The following is an 18,764-nucleotide window of genomic DNA, read 5'->3' as shown; positions in this document are numbered from 1 at the left end:
TTTCTGATTTAATTTGGCTCTTTTGTCTGTGAAAAATTTCTTCATTTGGAGAAAAAAGGATTTTCTGAGTTAAATCTCAGATTATAGAAAGAACTGTTAAATTGCAACACATGAAACATCAAAATACTTATGGAAATGCAAGCAACTCACTTCAGGAAGTATCAAACTGCTTTTGGTTAACTTTGTTTTAGTGAAAACATCTTTTGTCTTTACCTGCTCTTAATACTTTTTTGAAAATACCAAAGATAGTGAAATGCCTGAGACTGTTGTAATAGCTGAAGCAGTACGAGGAAGTTTTACTGGGTGTAGTAGGGCTATAACAATGGTTTTAAACTGAGACGGGAGGTTTAGGTTAGATCTTAGGAGGAAGTTTTTCACATAGAGGGTGGTGACTCACTGGAACAGGTTGCCCAAGGAGGTTGTGGATGCCCCATCCCTGGAGGCATTCAAAGCAGGGCTGGATGTGGGTCTGGGCAGCCTGGTCTGGTGATTGGTGACCCTGCACAAAGCAGAGGGTTGTAACTAGATGATCATGACCACGGCCATTCTATGATTGTATGATTCTATGAAAACGAGCAATAGCAGGAAAAAGTGTGGGCAGGTTTTATCTTACTACAGCTTTAAAATTTAACTGCAGATTTTTTTTGGTGAATTGTGAGATGGATTAATTTGCTGTTGTGCTGTGTAATTAACACATCTATCTCTTGGAGAAGGTAGATGGGGCATCCCAGTGTTTTCTCTAAGTTTGCATAGGTATTTGTACACCGTTCAAGGCTAGGCTGGGTGGAGCTTTAAACAGCGTGTTCTCTAGTGGAAGGTCCCAGCTCATGGCAGGAGAGTTGGAACCAGATGATCTTTAAGGTCCCTTCCAACCCAGCCCTTCCTTCAATTCTGCGATTTGCATGGCTTGACCAAAGGGACACCGATGTGTTACTGTGGGTATGGATGTCCAAGCTGAGCGTGAGTTGAGCGTATGGGGTGGTATCCTGGTCTGTAGATAAGGTAGGTGGATGGAGCTCTTTCATCTTCAGACTAATGATGAGACTGAACGGTGCCCAGAAAAAATGGCAGACTAATTTGGAAAAATAAGCAACTACTCTTCAGCTGTTTTCTTTAAAATGAATAATAACTGTAATAAATAAATAAAAATATATATATCTATCTATATATCTATCTTTGCTGTCTTGCTTACTCTGTGAATGTCTGGTAGGTGTTTACCTTGAACTTCAGTTTTTGTTTGAAATCAGGTTTTTGACTGCTAAGCTGAATGTGCAAAGGAGTTGTAGGATTATCTGGTTTGGGGTTTTGTTTTTTATATTTTAAATTACTGTCAAGAGTGTATGAGGTCAGCTAGACTCAGTTTAATTCCACTGAAAAAGGATTTGACAGAGGCGTCATGGAAGTACTCAGTGAAGGGTACTGATTTGAAACGAGGCATGAGACTGCTCTGCTTTTCATTTATATACAACAGTATAATCTGAAAGTCATGCTTTTGTTGTTATTTTGTGGGAAAAGAAGGGTCAGTAATAGTTGTTTGTTGTGTTGTTTAATTTTTGAGGCTGAAAGTAGATTTCTTTCATGATTTACCAGCTATGATGGGACTCTTCTGTTTCTTGTTAATGCCCTTAAGTTTAAAAGATAAACAATACCACATGAAAAAAGTACACTTAGTGAGAGCAAATTTGGCAGAAAATGTGCTCATAAACAAAGTTTGCTTTAACATTTGAAAAAGTTTACAATATGTATTGGTGAGTGTGTTTCTTTAAGTAGGTGCTCTGTATCGTGCACGCTTTTTGTACCGTGTGATGCAGAGTCTGCCAAGGTAAGTATGAATTTTATGGAATAACAGCATAAAGAGCTACTGTATATAAAAAGGAAGCCAAAACACCCTACAAAAGCCAAGTACCTGAATTGCCTGGGTACATGGTTATCCACTTAGCAGTCTCTAACCTGTACCCATTGAGTATGCAGTACCACAGGACTTCATTTTGTAAGAAATAGTCTTTTGTAGCTGGTATTTCTGCCCCTCAATGTTTTCTTTCTACATAAATAGATATACATAGTTTTTTTTGTTTGTTTGTTTTCAGAACTATAAAAACCAGGGTCCCTTAATTCCATAATACACAATGTACAATACAGTGCACGTAAGACAGTCTGTGATTACTTCATCATTAACAACCCTGATAAGGATAAGATGCTTCTAAATGAAATTATTCTGAATGTTTATTTCAGTTAATGTGTTTTATTATACACAGCATGTGATTAATTTCTCAAGCTTGCTATATGTGGTCCTTCAGACCCTGTTAACATTTTGTGAGTGCAATTGTATGTCATGGTCTGTAGTTGGGTAACTTAAATATATGTCTAGTTTTAATTACATGTTGAAGTCTGAATGTGAATTTGACACTAGGTAACTGAGTAAATGATGCTGAAAGGCAGATCCAGTTCCAATTACTGTTCCCTTTGATTCTCTAAGAACTGTGTCTTTGAAGATGCTTGACACGAAGAATCACACTGGCATGGGTGCATGTTGGCAAAGTGAAGTGATGCATGTTTACACAGAAATGATCTCAGACAAGATGTGAAAATGCATATGACTTGTGTTTTGGAGTTGAAAAAAATGGGGAAAGTATTTTTCTCATCTCTCTTTAAGAAATAGTCATTGTTTAGGTATGTTCTGTCAGGTATTTTGCTTGGGGTAGCACAATGTTGTGGAAAGTTTTGTTGCTTTGCATTGAAGCATTTTGATGTTAACATGATAATGGTTATATAAACAGAGTATCATTTTATACTCAATACAGAATATAGACTACCTTAGGAGTCCTAATATGAATATATACCCAAAGGGTATTTTACTGTAGAATTGGTACAAGTCTTGATTCCTAAATACCAAGAGCTTTTAATGTTATAAGCATTTTAATGTTATCATTTTTCTTAATGTTTTATTTCCTTAATTAAATAAGTGCATTGGATAAAACAAGACGGTAATTTAAATTGTTTTGCTCACATTTTTGTCTCAAAACATAGTCCAGTACCAGTTACCTTACTGTAACAATCTTTCTATCTTACTTTATATATACTTTCTGTCTGACTGGGGAGGGGAACCGCCTGCATACCTTGTTTCAAATTTAAATCTAGGGTATGTTATGCATTTTAGGATAATTTTTGATAGATACTGTTTGCACGATTCATGTTTGAAAACCTTAGTGAAGTAAACACAAACAGTATTCTGTTCTACAGTGTTCTATATGTTTTTCCAACAGTAAGTAATCATGCAAATTTGGGGTTATTTCCTTGAAGGAAAGTGAGAAATAGCTATCTGCCTGTGTAGGGGAACTTTTAAGATTGTGTTAATGAACGTGTTCCGTAATTCAGTATTGCTTGATGGAAGATATTTCAAATGAGAGCTGCTAGCTTTTCTAAAACTTAGTAAGTCAAATCTGTGTAGTGCTTGCAGTACAGTAACAGGGTGAAAGGTAGGTGCAGACTCAGTAATTTCTGATAGCCAAGTGCCTCAGAAGACCTCTTGCCAGGTGATTAACCCATGGTTAACCAGTTGATGCCACTGCTGCTAGGATTGACCTGAGGTGGAAGATTGTGTGTTAAATATTATGGGAAGTATGGGAGCTATAGGATATCTAGTTGGCCTAAGATGTTGTGGCAGGTGATGTGAAGATGCAGTTGCTTTGTGAAGTTAGTGGCAATGGCTGTAAAGCTTTTGCTGTTTGGTCTTGTGCTTAATTGTCATGTCTTACATAGTTGAGAATAAGACTAATTTGTTTGTAGTTTCATTTTCTTGAATTAGATTAGCATCCTTGAAATACAGTTTTAAGAAGTTTAGCCAAAAAGTGCGTGTTGTTAAATGTTCTGATCTCCTTTGTGGCTTTATTTTGTTCTGTTCCATCATCTTGTTTTTCTTAATGTCTACTCTGTTGTGTAGTCTTGGATCAGGAATCTTAGAACTGGCCTCCTAAATTTTCATTAAATAAAAGTAACTGTTTTAAAAACAAAGAGGCAAATGGATTTGCTATTTTATTTTTTAAATGTGTTAATAGATAGGCCTTGCCATACATTGCTGCTCTGTGTAATGTCAGTGTACTGCCCACAGGGATGTTTGAAGTGACACTTGAGGACATGTCATTTAAGCTACTGCTTGGACAACCTGACTTTTAAAATACCATATCCATACTATGAATACTGATGACACATCATTAACTTCTGCTGTACTGTTGTTCGGATGTCACTGTATGTAATTGGAATTGCATCAGTACTCTAACTTCACTTTAACCGTGACTTCTGTTGGGTGTGATTAAAACTTCTTGGAGGCATTTCAGTGAATTGCAGTTAAGCATCGAGTCTCTGCAGGGACTGTGAGAGGCTGCAGTCGTGACTGTGCCCATTCACTACCTGCTTGCTAGGCTTCTCTTAGTATGGAAAGTATTGTGGGATTAAATGTATAACCATCCCATTGTATCCCTTTCAGGGGTTGAAACTTAGTGATCTGCATCCAGTGCGTTGTGCTTGTTCTGGAAATAATATTACTCCAATTCTCTTTCATAATTTTAGTACCTAAAAGTTAAATGTGGAATTACAGTAGTGTATTTCACCCTTTCAGCTGGCGTTGTATTTCAGTGCAGTATGTGGGTTGCTTCTACAAGTGGAAACCTTTGCCTGCCTTCTGTAGGAAACAACCTAATGCGTGTGAGGGCAGGTTTGCGTTCCGCAGCACTGCAAACTGCAAACTCTGCAGCTGTTCGTGGGAGCTGCTGCTGGAGAGCAGCACACAGCGTTAGGGAATGTTAGGGGTTAGGAAATGTTGGCAAACAAAGGCTTCAGCTTTGGAAATTGAGATTGGAATGTACAAAGATGAGTCTGTGAAAAATGGGGGAAGAGACCTGTTATAACTCCATAGGAGCGTATGTTCTGGCAATGGCAGAGAAAAGGGGAATTAATACTGCCCCATAACTGGAATAAACTGAGAACAATAGTGGCATCTTGTTTATATTTACATGTATCATGTCCTTAGAGCAAAACTTTAAACATTTGCATTTTATTCTGATTTGATTATTAAGTATACACACTTCCAAATTTGGTAGAAAATTTGGTTAGGTTAAAAGCATTTGATCCAGGGCAAGAAATTCCATCAGCTGCTTAAGAATTAAGTGGGCTGTAAGATAGCAGATCTGGGTATCCGAATGCTTTGTGGAGTTTGAAGCTTGTCTGGATGTGTCCTTGAGCTGAAATCTGTTTAAGCAAGAACCTGCAGTACCAGGAAAGTCGGCTTTGAAGTTGGTATGAATGAGGTGGGCAGTGGTAGCTAGCCTTTCTGGAAATAAGAGTTCCTAGGAGCACCAAAAGAACAAATTGCAGCTGTTTGACAGACAGCAGTTTTTACTGATAGCAACAACCATGCAATGTTGAGGAAAACAAACAACTTCCTAGGGTGACTGAGCTGGAATTCAGGATGTTCTTCCTGTCAATAGCCATTGGCTACATTGAGGTTTTAACCTAGAAAGTATTTAGAGTTTTACTAAATTTACACTAGTCAACAAAAGAGTTAGTGTTTTTTTTTTGTTTTGTTTTTTGTTTGTTTTTTTTGTAAAGTAGCCTAATTTATTCTGCTTCAATCATAGGCCTGCAGGGGGCTTCATTTCTGGTCGATAGCACAGCATCAGTGTGTTCTTCCTCCCGAGGCAGCCAAATTCTAGTTGAGTAAGGGGGAGAACTGACCCAACAACTTCTGATGAGCAGATTCACTGTTTCAAACTGCAGAGAGGCAGCTTATATGGATTCTGTTTATGAATTGTAGTCATAGAAGAAAACTCACCCGATGAGTTCACGCGCTGGTTTGGTTGTTTTTTTGTTTTTTTTTTTTATCCAAAGGAAACTATGGTAGTCCAGAATAGTAGTTATAAGCAGTAAAGATGTAGTAGTTCTGTCTAACATCACCACTCTGTCGGACTTTTGACAAATTTTGTTGCATGTAGTGTGACCTGGCTTATCAGATAGCGGCAGTAGCAGCAGCAGTTACAAGGGATAAGAGCCAAGCTGACCTATTTTTCCTTTATTTCATTCTCTCTCTCTTTCTCTCTCACTCTCCTAGTCCTTTTAAATCTGTAATTTAAGTTCACAACCATCCCAAAGAGCTTCGTGGGTAGAAAATCAGATATAACAAAAGAAATTATTGTAGACATTTAACTTTTAAATTACAGACTATCGATGGTCCCTGCGAAGTCATAGTTCACACGTGGGAGACTCATCTACAACCACGATCAATTACCCCTTTAGGTATGGGCATAAACTGCATCTGTTTGAGGCATATGCATAAGATTGCTAATATGCTGCACATTGGTTTAGAGGGATTGATAATTATAGATATAAAATAGTTAAGTTTATTAATGTTTTGGAGGTATAAACTTTTCTTTGCACAGCATGGACCTTACTCTCAAAAAAACAACCCCATATATCTATCTGTATATATATGAATCAGTGACTTAAAAATGAAGTGGGTGTGGAATTCTTTGCTGCCATCCCTAAGATGATGTGGACTATTTTTTTTAACTTGAAATGTAATCCTTTTTTTCTAAGCTTAATTCTTTGAGACTAAGGATCCATTTTTTTTAATATATTTTTTTCCCTCCCAGAGAATGTGGGGAGGGGGAGGGCATGAATTCACTATTGGTTTTGTTTAAATACTGTATCATTAGTAAAATTTTAATGCAAACAAAAAAAAATGGGCTTCTTTAAATAAGTAAAATTAATGAAATAAATTTATATGGCTAATTTGTATGGCAATTTAGCAAAAAAAAAAGTTTTGCTGGAAGCAAGAGTGGCATGCGGACGTGCATACAAGTTCCTAATGCTTTTCTAAGGCGGGAGAATTTGGGTGTTTTGATAGTGTTTAAGTGATAACCTTTGACTGTAGCTTGTAATTTAGATCTAATGCTGCTTAGAATGGCATGTTCTATGCATTGTTCCTTCTAGAATGTGAGAAATGTTACTTTCTCCCCACTTCTCCACACAGAGTATTTGTCTGTTATATATCTTCTGGTTCACTGAAAAAATACATCTTTTATGAAGAAGATGATATTAAAGAAACTTAATAATTGATAATGCATGATCACTCTTTTTTTTTTTTTTATAATTTCTATTGAATTAATGCAGCTAAGTGCTTGTGTTCCTGTAACAATTTATTTCTGTGTTTTTCAGTAATTAATTAGGGAAGCAGTCTGCTCTCTCTTAGAGTTTATGTTTTATCTCTAAATTCAGATAACTCCATTTCATGCAATTAGGATACTTTTTTTTCCAAGTAATACTCAATACTTTTTGTCTCTTTAGTAAATGAATTAATGTCAAAAACATTTTCTGCAGATTTCTATGGTTAGGATGCTTAATACTTCAATGGAACATGAAGCTGAAATAAAATTGAGTCGTAGAAGTTAGATCTCCCATGTCTCCATGAAAATAGGGGCTTTCGTCCTAAGCAGTCTTTAAGAAAATGCAGCAATACCAGGATGTTAGCTCTTGGTTATTATGACCCTAAATTGTTGGTTGATAGTTAGTAAAAACGGAGGACGGAATTATGATTCCTCCTAGGAAAAAGTCAGGGTTAATGGCTGTAGCAACAAGATTTTATTGAGTCTTGTGAGAAACTCATAGCTTGTGTATGCTACTGCAGTTCTGCTAACGCTGGTGAATTCACCCAGTGCCTGAAGATTTCAGCTATTAAAATTTAGGAGAGAGGAAGGATAAAAGTAACTGTGAAATGAGTATTTTGATTATTTCATCCTAGAATAGGTTTCTGTTATGTGGACAGAATACACATTTTTTTGTGCCTAACTCAATTAATAAAATTTAACTGTAAATGTGCAGGAGAACAGCTTTCTTGTATATTTGCAAGAAATTGTAAGGGCTTGGACACTACCAAGAAAATCACTGTAGGTTCTAGTAGGATGTAGATGTCAGCAAACTATTACAGCAAACTGAAATTATGCAGCTTTCTTGATTTTTCTCAATTCAGATTAGCTCAAGCAAAGCACAAATCTTAGGGCATTTTTTTGGCTTGATGGGTTTTTCTTGCAGAATGAAATGCATGAAGTTGGAAAAAACTTGATAGAAGGTTGCAATAAACGTGCTTATTTTTTCTGTTTCAATTTTTGTACGTTTTATTAGGCTCTTTAGAAACAAAGTGGAAAAGTAGAATTTAGCTTGGCAACAATTCCTGCTGGTATTAATACTGATTAGTGTCTTCCGTTCTGTTTGTCCCCTCATTTCAATTCTAGAAAATGAAATGACCATTGACGATGGATACTTCGGAATTCATAGTAAGTGAAATATATTGATCTCTACCGTGTTTTTAACTTTGACAAGGTTAAGCATTTGTAGTTGAAAAACATACTGAAATACTTAGTTTAGACATGAATTTTCTGCTTTGCTAAAAGAAGAGCTGAAAGACTGTCAGCATAACGGTGCTGGATAACTCTAGGCTGTAAGTGTGTATGTGAATAGGCTGCTGCTGCTACTAGCCTTCTCTTTAAAACTAGCTGTAAAATGAACTCTCCTTGAGTAGGAGAACCACGCTAGATAAACACGATCTGCCTCTGGTTATGCATGTAACTGCCAAAATTTCTCAGGTTCAAATGTCATGCTCTTGTGTGTGCATAGGTGTTGCTTTTGCAGTTAAAACCCACTTCTCAATTAATGCTCTGTCCCTTGGCACCTGTGTTAACTCTTTGTTACATCTTATGCGTTTTGTCTCGAAGCTTTTCTATTTTCTTTCACATCCCTATCAGAGGTAATGTTTTGTTAGGAACTCTTCAAGTGGCATCTACTTGGATGGTTGGTCTGGCAGCTTGTGCTTCCTGGCCATCCTCCTTTGTAGACTTTCCTTCTCCTGATGGTGAGGTTGAGGATTCTTCTCTGTGCTTTTTCCCCACCATATCTGTTACTGTATTCTGTCCTCCAGTCTTATGCTGCTTTACTGGCCTTGCTTGTGATGATATTTCTATGCCAGTTGAAACAAGAAGTTTTGAATTGCTTTTGAACTTGCAGTTTCTGTCAGTGGTGATTCACGTACTGAGAAATCCCAGCACGTGAGACTGTTTTGTATACCTCTGGAGACATAGCTGTTGATATTCTAAATACAATTAATGCCAAAACACTCGGTGCTTTCCTTCGGACAGCTGCCATGTGAAGTTGGTGTGGATCGGTGTTCTTATTTGTTTCCTTTAAAAAACAATGAACTGCTACCTATCTGTTGCCTGTTCTAGGTAGCTCGGAATAGACAGGTGAAAGGATGTACACAGCAATTGCTTTGGGAATACTATCGAATAAAGCTGATAGAGGAGGACTGGCTGGAAGATGGTGCCAGAGGAATTGTATTTATATTTAACTGTCTAGGTTCTCCTTTAGAAATTAAAGAAGCTTTTAAGGTGCCTTTCTAATGGTTGTCGCTCAATTCTTAACAGATGGCATTGAAACAGTGGATGCCGGGTGGCTGACCTGTCAAGCAGAAATACGGTTACGTCTGCATTATTCTGAAAAGTCCCCTGTAATGATATCAAAGAAGAAATTCAAAACATCGAGGTTTAGGTGAGAGCCTGCTCATCTTGTTTGGCAATTTACCTCACGTTTTCCATATTCTGCCTAAAAAATAGAGTTGAATCTGCCCTGTTAGAGTTTTTGTGACTGTCACCTCCTTAGGCAATGCTATTTTTCAAGGTTGTAGAATATGTTTAAATACACTGTGGTGTCTTATTCTATGAGGGTATTCAGAATGTCCAATCTGTGTAAAGAATTTCTGGTTGTAATTGTTTTGATGCAAGTTCAATTTTAGTAGTGAGTTGACATCTAAAAATAACCCTGTATCCTGTCTGCTTTAAAATGACTTAGATGTAGATAGCTTAAATGTGCTTCCATTACTGATGTATTTGATTTTGTACATCAGTGAAATTGGATGTTATTTGGAATGTTTGTCCTATGTAGGTTTAAGTTGAGTCTTGGGGAGAAGGTCATTCATCTCAGTCCATTATATTGCAGAAACTTCTTTCTGTTTACTTTTAAAAGATTATTCTCAAGATGCTTACTAATAACTTCAGACTATCTTTTTTGTGATCTATATTCAGAGGCTAAAATTACACAAGAAATGTGTCTAGCAGCAGCTGTCAACATTCAGTGTTGATTTTGAAGAACTTTGTCACAGTGAGGGTGGTAGAGCACAGGAATAGGCTGCCCAGATAAGTCCCCTTCTTTGGAGATACTCAAAACCCATCTGGACACTTACCTGTGCAACCTGCTGTAGGGAACCTGCTTTAGCCAGGGGGTCGGACTCGATGATCTCTAGAGGTCCTTTACAACCCCTGCAATTCTGTGATTCTGTAACTACTGCTATTTCTGGTGCTTTTGCTTAGTTTCCCAACGTTTATGGGTATCAATCTTTAGAGAAAAGCTGTCTATTTTAGTAGCCCAAATCATTGCTTAATGTGGTAGAAGTCTGCTTTACTGACCATTACTACAGTTTTCATGTTTACCCACATTGCTGTATTAGCAGTGATTTGAGCACTGAAGTTAAACTAAAAAAAAAAAGGACTTAAAAAGCAACAATTCCAAATTTAAACTTATTAGGGTCCACTGTATGCACTACTTTCCTGTAGCTGGTGGTGTTGAAAATAATTCTTGTGTTTGCCTGTAGCTTCTGCTCAAGCTTCTTTTTAACTCTGGTATTTCTTCCTATAACAATTTGTTTTCTGTTTTTGATTGAATAGAGTGAAGTTGACTCTGGAAGGCCTGGAAAAGGATGATGATGATGAAGAGGGTCAAGAAAAAACATCTCCTACTGTTCCTCAGAAGATGGCAAACACTGTGGAGTTCTCCTTAATAAGCAACAATGAGTATAAATGCCGACACTCTCAGCCAGACTGTGGTTATGCTTTGCAGTCAGATCGATGGCTAGAATACACCATACAAACCATGGAGCCTGATAACTTGGAATTAATCTTTGATTTTTTTGAGGTATGTCACTTCAGCACTTAGAAGCAACTCCAATCTTAAATTCTGGAGTTAGTAGAGTCAATTAGCATCAAGTTTCCCTGTTAGGATTGAGCTGCTGACTGACATTTGAATTTTTGGATGTTGTTTGTATGGTACAGTTTGCTGCTGCGCCATTTTACAGAGAGGTTTAAGTCATCTCAGTATTACACTGCAAATTTTATGTGTTCTGCTTGTTTAGAAGTTAGTACAAATTGCAAATTGTGCTATTGCGTATAGTTAGGTTAGCTTGTTTTTTGTCCTTTACCAGAGATAATTTCTGTTTATCCTTTGGATCTTAACAGTGTGTACATGGACTAGTTAAATTGCAACTATTTCATCTTGCCTTTATGACAGGTTTCTCTGGACTAGCTAGTGCAAATTAGAACTGTGCTTATGTAGAGTCTCACTGTGACACCTGCAAGTTGCCTGAAATGTATTTCCTGAAATATTTTAATATTCCAAGTTCTTTTAGCAAATGGGAGTAAATTCTGTCCCAGGGCATACCGCTTATGCATTAAAAAAGTATTTGGAGTAAAGGTGCCCCTCTATCACTTAAAATTGTAAAGTGGTGCTATAGCTCCTGAACTTGACTTGATCAAGCACTTGTTCTGTGTGCTACTTATGTATCTCCTTCTTCCCTGCAAATGAACGCAAAGCTTTTTTTAAAAATGTGTATTGTACTATATATACATACATGAAATATATATGTATAATATTTTATACATATTATGTATGTATATACAATATATGTAGAAAAAATTGACTTTATCTTTGCTCTAAATGTAACATGGAAGTTTTAGAAGAGATCCTATTCTTTGTATCCAGTTGTGCTCTGAAAAGATTACCATACCTAAGAGTTTTTGAAAACAATTGTATGTAACTTTCTAGATTGCCACCAACAATTTCGTATTTCTGATCATAACTTGCAACACTGTTACACAAAAACAATTCTGGCCTGAAGTTTGCGTTTTCTGTAGCATGTGGGAGATAGCAAGACAGTCAGTGATGCCACCTGAGGAGCAAGGTTTTAATGAAGTAAGAATTTGTTAGTATTTTCATCCACGTGTAACAGTAAATGTTTTGGTTGGTTTGCTTTCAGGAAGATTTAAGTGAGAAAGTAGTGCAAGATGATGAGCACCCAGGTCATGTAGGTTCTGCCTGCCTCCTCTCATCCACAATTGCAGAATCTGGAAAGAGTGCTGGAATTCTTACACTTGCCATTATGGGCAGGAATCCACGGAAGACTATTGGAAAAGTCAGAGGTACAGGCGGTACAAATAAATGTGGATAACTTCACTGGAAGTCATTTACCTACTGACACATGCAGCTCTTGTTTTTTCTTCTAGTGGACTACATAATAATTAAGCCGATCCAGGGATACACTTGTGATATGAAGGCCTCATATGCAAAATACTGGAAACCAAGAACAACTCTCGATGTTGGACACAGGGGAGCTGGAAACTCTACAACAACAGCTAAGTAAGTTCATTTGTCCTCTAATCTGAGATTTTATTCTTTAATGTTTGGTTTCATGGATATCATGGAAACAGCTAATTTCAAATTATGAGCTGCAACTCGTAATCGTTTTAAGCCTCTTCAATATCAAATGTGAGTGTTCTGTAAAACACTTATTTGTATTTCTGTTGCTTTGATGGAGTATTGTGACATGCATCTAATAAAACCTTTTCCTTTGCTGTTATTTCAGACTTGCTAAGGTTCAAGAGAACACTATAGCTTCTCTGAGGAATGCTGCTAGTCATGTATGTACACGTTTGTGTAAACACAGTACTTAAGTAGCTCCCATGTTTAATTTTCATGATTCAAGATGATGAGTGTTAAATGTGCTGATTTTTTTTTTTTTTAATTAAAAAAAAGGCATCAAATCATGGAGGCACTGTGGAGAAATAAGAAGGAAAGTAATAGCTTAAACTCTTGTTCTTAAGTTATTAAAAAAAACCCTTCCATCTACAGGGACTGCTCCTATTTTATTATGTTGGCACATGATGTTAGAAATGGATGTTGGTGGTATGGCAGTAAAAGTTTAACCTTCCCACCAATATCCCATTGCATTTTGCTGTCTGACAGGTGGCAGCAGAAGGGCAGTCTGACAAAATGATGGAAAAGTGTTTGAGGCAAAAATGTGGTTCTGAATTCCTCCATGTAAAAAAAAAATCGCACCTACTGACACTCACTGACATTTCCTAAACGTTTCTGGAGACCAAACAGTGGGTGTGAACACAGTGAAGTGTTGAGTGGTGCGTTGTGACAGTGACCTGAAAGACAAATCACAATCATGATGACCATACAGACTTATACAAGCGCAGCATGCAGTCTCTTGTTCATTGCTAGTGAAAATACATAGCTAATGGTGGTGGCTGTATTGAAAAAGTGTGTTTGTGGCTAAGAATTTGCTCTATCAAATAGTGATATTGTGCTCTTTGTATCAGTCATAGTTTCCATGGAAATAATGACCTGTGTTTTTTATGTAACACATTCTAATGTTCTAGTACAGGGAAATTTTAACTTCAGTCCTGCAGAAGCATATTTGTTCATAATCCTATAAGAAGGTTTGGCTCTATGCTGACTGACTGCAGAATTCTCAGGCAGTAAAGTTTTATTTTTTTTTTTTTTTTTGAGACAGGTGAGTATCTAAATCTGGTCTCCAAAACAGGACTTAGGAGCTGAGTTTCTAGAATATGACAATTTTCTGATCCTGTAGTTTTTACAATGAAGAATTTAACTCCTGAGATGAGACTTTCAATTTGGAGATGCTAGCTTCAGGTTCTTTAATTCTCTAATAGAGGCAGTCAGTTTTTTTCCTTTCAGAAATAGTCACTGAAGTGATCTGAGGTAAGACTGAGCTAGGCAAAGAAACAATGAGACAATATAGCAGAGCAGCGTGAGTCCTATGGAGGACATTCCTTGTCTAGCTCCTGTTTTCATTGGAGATCTGCATACAGTAAGTTGTGGCTATGAGATCACCTGCTGCTTAACTTCTGAGTTTCCTTAGATTTCTCAGGTATGTCTCCACTAATGTGGTTTCTTACCAGGCATCTTCTGAAGTTGCTAAAGAGATGAGAGTAGAGTCTCTATTATTATTATTTATATTACTATATTTATTGACTTCTTAACTCCTGACTCTCCAAGAGTCATAGCTGAAAGCTTTCTCTCAGGTGAGTTTTGAAGTACAATTTGAAGATATTGACTGAAGCACGCACTGACTGCAGAGCAAATGAAAACTGCAATTACTAAAGAATCTGTTCAAACAGTACTTTTTCATTTCTAGGTGAATGCTGCAGGTTTACAGACAGCTTTGAAAAGCCCACAAAAAGTATGCTGAGGCAGAAATTAACTATACAATAATCATTATTACCAGATGCTTCCTACTGTTTCCAAAAATGAAAAGGCTTGTAGCCACTGCTACAAAAATAATTTTCATAGAAAGGAGTATTTAGAGACAGTCAAAATCTGTCAAAAGAAAAAAAAAAATGTGTTCCTGTCCTCCTACGGCCACCTCCATAATGATTATCCTTAGAGTCCTGGTTTAATCTTTGCTCCTTTTTAGGCTTAACAGAAAATAACATGCATTTTACAAGGATCAGAGAATGCTGGATGTAGCCATTTCTGCTCTTGCAGATACTATAACACACTGCTCTGCTGTTTTCTTGTTTCTTTGTTTTGTTTTATTTAATCCTTTGTTGAATATGATGTAATTGTTAATGACCAGCATTGCATTCAACTTCTGATTGATGTCCAGGACCTGGGAATATTTGGCAACTTGTACTCCTGTGTGTTGTGCTACTCTGTAGTCCTTGTGCGTTAGCAATTAAGTGTTTATTTGTTCTATTGTGATTTTTTTTTTTTTTTTTTTTACTATTTTCTTTAGGGAGCAGCCTATGTGGAATTTGATGTACATCTTTCTAAAGATCATGTACCCATTGTATACCACGATCTCACTTGTTGCATGGCCATGAAAAAGGTAAGGATGAGGATGATGTTTGTAACTGAAACGTGACCATTCCACGAACTAAAATAGTTTTTCATAGAAATAATTCTGAATATTCAAGGAATGGAAGGGAATGCAAATGTAGCTTTACTATATGCATAAACTTGAGCTGAGAACTTGAATTCTTCGTTTTGATAGCAACAGCATTTCAAGTGCAGTTATAAATGATAACTGGAGTTACTCCTTAGCTTTTGTTTATTTATTGTTTGAAAGAAAAATTTAGAGAACTTCACTGTAATCTGTCACACCTCTTGGGACCCCTTAGGTTGTCAGGAGTAAGACCTTCTGATGGGGTTTTTTGGGTGGGTTGTTTTTTTGAGAGAGGTCGATATGATTCTCAGCATGATTTCATCCCTCTGCTGATACTTTGTGGTATATTTGTCTTAAGCAGTAGTGTTCTTAAAAATGCTTAATAGGTCAAATCAAAGTCTGCTTTGCAGTATAATAGTGGCCAGTGGATGGAAGACAAAACACTGGAAGAAACAAAGATCTTCATTTAGGAGGTTGCTGAACAATTGGGTTAGCTACGAAGGGCTTGTCTGCCATTAATTTTTCCTATTCTTTCTTAATTCCATTTTTTTTCTCTGCATTTTGATCTTCCTTTAGCTGTCAGGTAAACAACGTACCTCATATCTTGTGGGGGCAGTAAGTGAGGCTGAAGAACTGCTTTGAACTGCTTGGTGGGTCAGAGGGAAAGGAGTTAAATGAAATGCTAGGAGTAGGAAAAGAAGACGTGAAAGCAAGCACCTTGTTCCTTTCCTTGCTTAACTTACCAGCTGCTGAAGTTGTTAACCAAAACTTTTCTGCTGTGAGCGCTGAGAGTACTATAACATAAGCAGTGAATGGTACTGCTACTCACCTACATAGATTATTCCTTGAAAGATATTCTGAACTTGCTTTCACAACACCTTTTAAATACGCAAGTTTTTTGAAGTGTAAAAATCAAATGTTTTCATAAAGTGACATTATGCTTCTCAGTAACAAGAGAAACAGAAGCAGAAGGGCTGCTAGTTCAAACACTGAGATATTTTTCCTTCTGATCTGTTGTGTATTTTTCTTTTTATTGAAACTAGAATGCATGTCCTCTACCACAGTGCAAAGAGGCTGGACTCCGTTCTGTTCTTGTGTTCTCTACTACTGGCAATAAAATCAAAGATAGCATAGCAAGATAGGCTGCAAGATAACTTCTCTTTGCTCTCTGTGCTAACTTGTCATCAAACCCTCGTGCCCATTCCAGTATGGCAATTTATAGCAAGTTGGTTTGGGACAGTTCTGGGAACAGAACTCTAAGAGAAGTACATACGTGGTAATATATTGAGTCAGTGCTGTCTCAGTGAACACAGATTTCTTTAGAGTGAGGAGAAGTGAGAATTGTATTGACAAATTTTTTTTTAACATGAGATGATTGCAGTGGGGGAGGGTTGTTTCAGTTTTATCAGGACATGTGTCTCTTTTTACTAGTTTCTGAGAGACCAGAGAAATAATAATAAACTGAATTGCCTTGGAGCATTTTAATGAATTTCTTTACTTGAGCACTTTTGTTTTTATTTTATTCCCCTGAATCCCCTGATCAAGTTATTACAGAACAAATGCATTGACTTTTATTGAAGGTTAGTGTGAAGAGAGAGTTGAAGCCTATGATTTGTGTAAATGACCAAATCCTGATTTTTTTCAAATTGACACCTGTTTTATGCATCTGAGTGAAAACAAACTGACTTGTTACCTGATTTGTATCTTTATCAATATAAGAAAGAAAATTTTAATATAGTAACATTAAAGGCAACTAAAAGCATACAGACTTTTATACTTTTCAGCGATTGTTATTACGTATTATTTCTCTTCAAAGAAACTGGATACAGAGCCTTTGGAGTTGTTTGAGATTGCAGTTAAAGAGCTCACATTTGATCAGCTGCAGTTGTTGAAGGTACTGTTACTTTGGCTGTTGTGATATGCTGAGTGTGGGATTTGTAGTTTTGGTTTCTGGTGTAGCTGTAGATAATGTGGGAGAGTATATGCTTTAAAAGTAGTAAAAGTAGAACAAGTAGTTAATTTCAAACATAGGACTTCTGTACCATCATTACAGCTTGATTAAATTTTGTTACTTTTTTTTTTTTTGAGAAATATCCAAACAACTAGAATAGATCCATATCATTATGCTATATGCTAATGTTATTTTTTTTTTAGAAGAGGAAAAAGAGGGATAGTGGTGATGAGGTTCATTGGAAGCCAATGCTTTGTAGTATTTGAAGAAAAGATGCTATTCACCAGGTCTATCTAGTTCTTAAATCTTCCTATTTAACAAGGGAGATGTGTGTGACCTTGGGGGCTGTGTGGAGGTTTAGAAGAGTCTCTGATTCAACATTATGGATTAAACAGACTGGCTAGAACTAACTTTATTATTTCAAATGGGTATTGCTGTATCTTCCAAACAGAAAAGATCTCCCTACATAAAAGGGGGCTGGAGAACAAGACTTGCTACTGAAGACCAAGCTGAGATGCCTGTCCTTAGACAGGGAAGCATGTTGCTGAATCATGTGTTTAATTTAATTTATAGTTACATAAAATGCGTCTGTAGTGGAACTCCGAACTTAAAAATAAGTAAAATAAAGATCATAAATTGTGTTTTATTTGTAATAAGATCTCTGTGGATAGAGCACTTGTAACTTTCTTCTTTTGTCTTACAGCTGGCTCATGTGACTGCCTTGAAAGTAAAAGATCACAATGGTGCGTAATAGTTGGCAAGAGCCTTGGGGTTCATGAGAGACACTGAGGGGTTGCAGTGACTTGTTCTAGTCACATTTGGCTTCTTGAACACTTCTAAACACATAAGTAATTTCTTGAATTTTGTGCAGATTGTAGAGTTAAGTTTTGTTTGTTTATTTTTGCCAGGATGTAAATACCTGGATGGGAGTTCTTCCTCAGGAAGAGAGGGGACAGGAGGGTAGAAGATGCATATATAGCCAAATATGTATTTGAGCAATAAGATAACAGCAACATAATTGCATGTAGTGTAACCTTACACTTCTCTAACTACTTTTTTGGCAATTCTACAGAAACTTTGGTAACTGCTACAGGTTGTCTTATTGGTGCTGTAAATCTGGGGCTGTAATTCATCTCCTTTATGGGGACAACAAAATGAGGCTAAGTACCTCACACATCCTACTTGTCTCAGAAAAGATAAAATAATAATAAGTCTTGACAGGCAAGGCTGCTTCTACTGGATGCGATTCAGTGACTGAGTGAAGCATGGGGGAAATTCCTTCTGATAAACATTCTGTGGGGGGGAAAAAATTTCCCACTATCAAAATAAGAATTGGCAACATGGTTGGCAGAGCGTGACAGTCAAAATATAGACCTGATTTCATTTTTCATGCTTAGAAACTTTGTGATGCTGAGCTCTTATTTTCTTGCTGGAATTAGGAGTGCTGCAGTCTGTTTTAATCTAAAATTTTGTATTTCTTTTCAGCATCCTTTAAAGAAGAAGAAAACTCTGCTTATGAGACTCAGCCGTTTCCTTCTCTACAGAGAGTAAGAATTAATCATCATCTCTATTGCTATATATTATGGAACATGAAAACATGTATTTTCCTTTCAGTGTTGCAGCACATCGTGAGAGATGCTCATTTTTTATTTAGCCATCCAATATCCATGGTGGAACTGAGAATTTAGGCTTTATTTGGCTACTGGATCTTTTCCAGCACTTAACAGTCTGCATACCTTTCAAGGTTCT

The 18,764-nt window shown here is 36.8% G+C and overlaps 1 protein-coding gene across 5 annotated transcripts in view; it reads left to right on the top strand.

Moving 5' to 3' along the window:
- GPCPD1 (glycerophosphocholine phosphodiesterase 1) overlaps positions 1-18,764 on the top strand; it is a 41,762-nt gene that overhangs the window by 12,841 nt on the left and 10,157 nt on the right. For 3 of the 5 annotated variants that reach the window (XM_085219114.1, XM_085219115.1, XM_003203804.5), the window contains exons 5-15: positions 6,213-6,288; positions 8,283-8,324; positions 9,468-9,591; positions 10,764-11,010; positions 12,128-12,290; positions 12,375-12,507; positions 12,734-12,788; positions 14,915-15,007; positions 16,881-16,958; positions 17,719-17,758; positions 18,501-18,562. In XM_085219114.1, the coding sequence (XP_085075240.1) occupies positions 6,213-6,288; positions 8,283-8,324; positions 9,468-9,591; positions 10,764-11,010; positions 12,128-12,290; positions 12,375-12,507; positions 12,734-12,788; positions 14,915-15,007; positions 16,881-16,958; positions 17,719-17,758; positions 18,501-18,562 (1,113 nt within the window). Of the gene's footprint in view, positions 1-14; positions 2,671-6,212; positions 6,289-8,282; positions 8,325-9,467; positions 9,592-10,763; positions 11,011-12,127; positions 12,291-12,374; positions 12,508-12,733; positions 12,789-14,914; positions 15,008-16,880; positions 16,959-17,718; positions 17,759-18,500; positions 18,563-18,764 lie in introns of those variants that run through there. The other 2 variants (XM_085219116.1, XM_085219117.1) reach the window with 2 other exon arrangements.

Source organism: Meleagris gallopavo, chromosome 2 (genome assembly GCF_905368555.1).
Source record: "Meleagris gallopavo chromosome 2, MGAL_WU_HG_1.1, whole genome shotgun sequence".
Classification (NCBI taxonomy): domain Eukaryota; kingdom Metazoa; phylum Chordata; class Aves; order Galliformes; family Phasianidae; genus Meleagris; species Meleagris gallopavo.
Note: the sequence above shows the minus strand (reverse complement) of the source record. Positions and strands in the feature narration are given on the sequence as shown.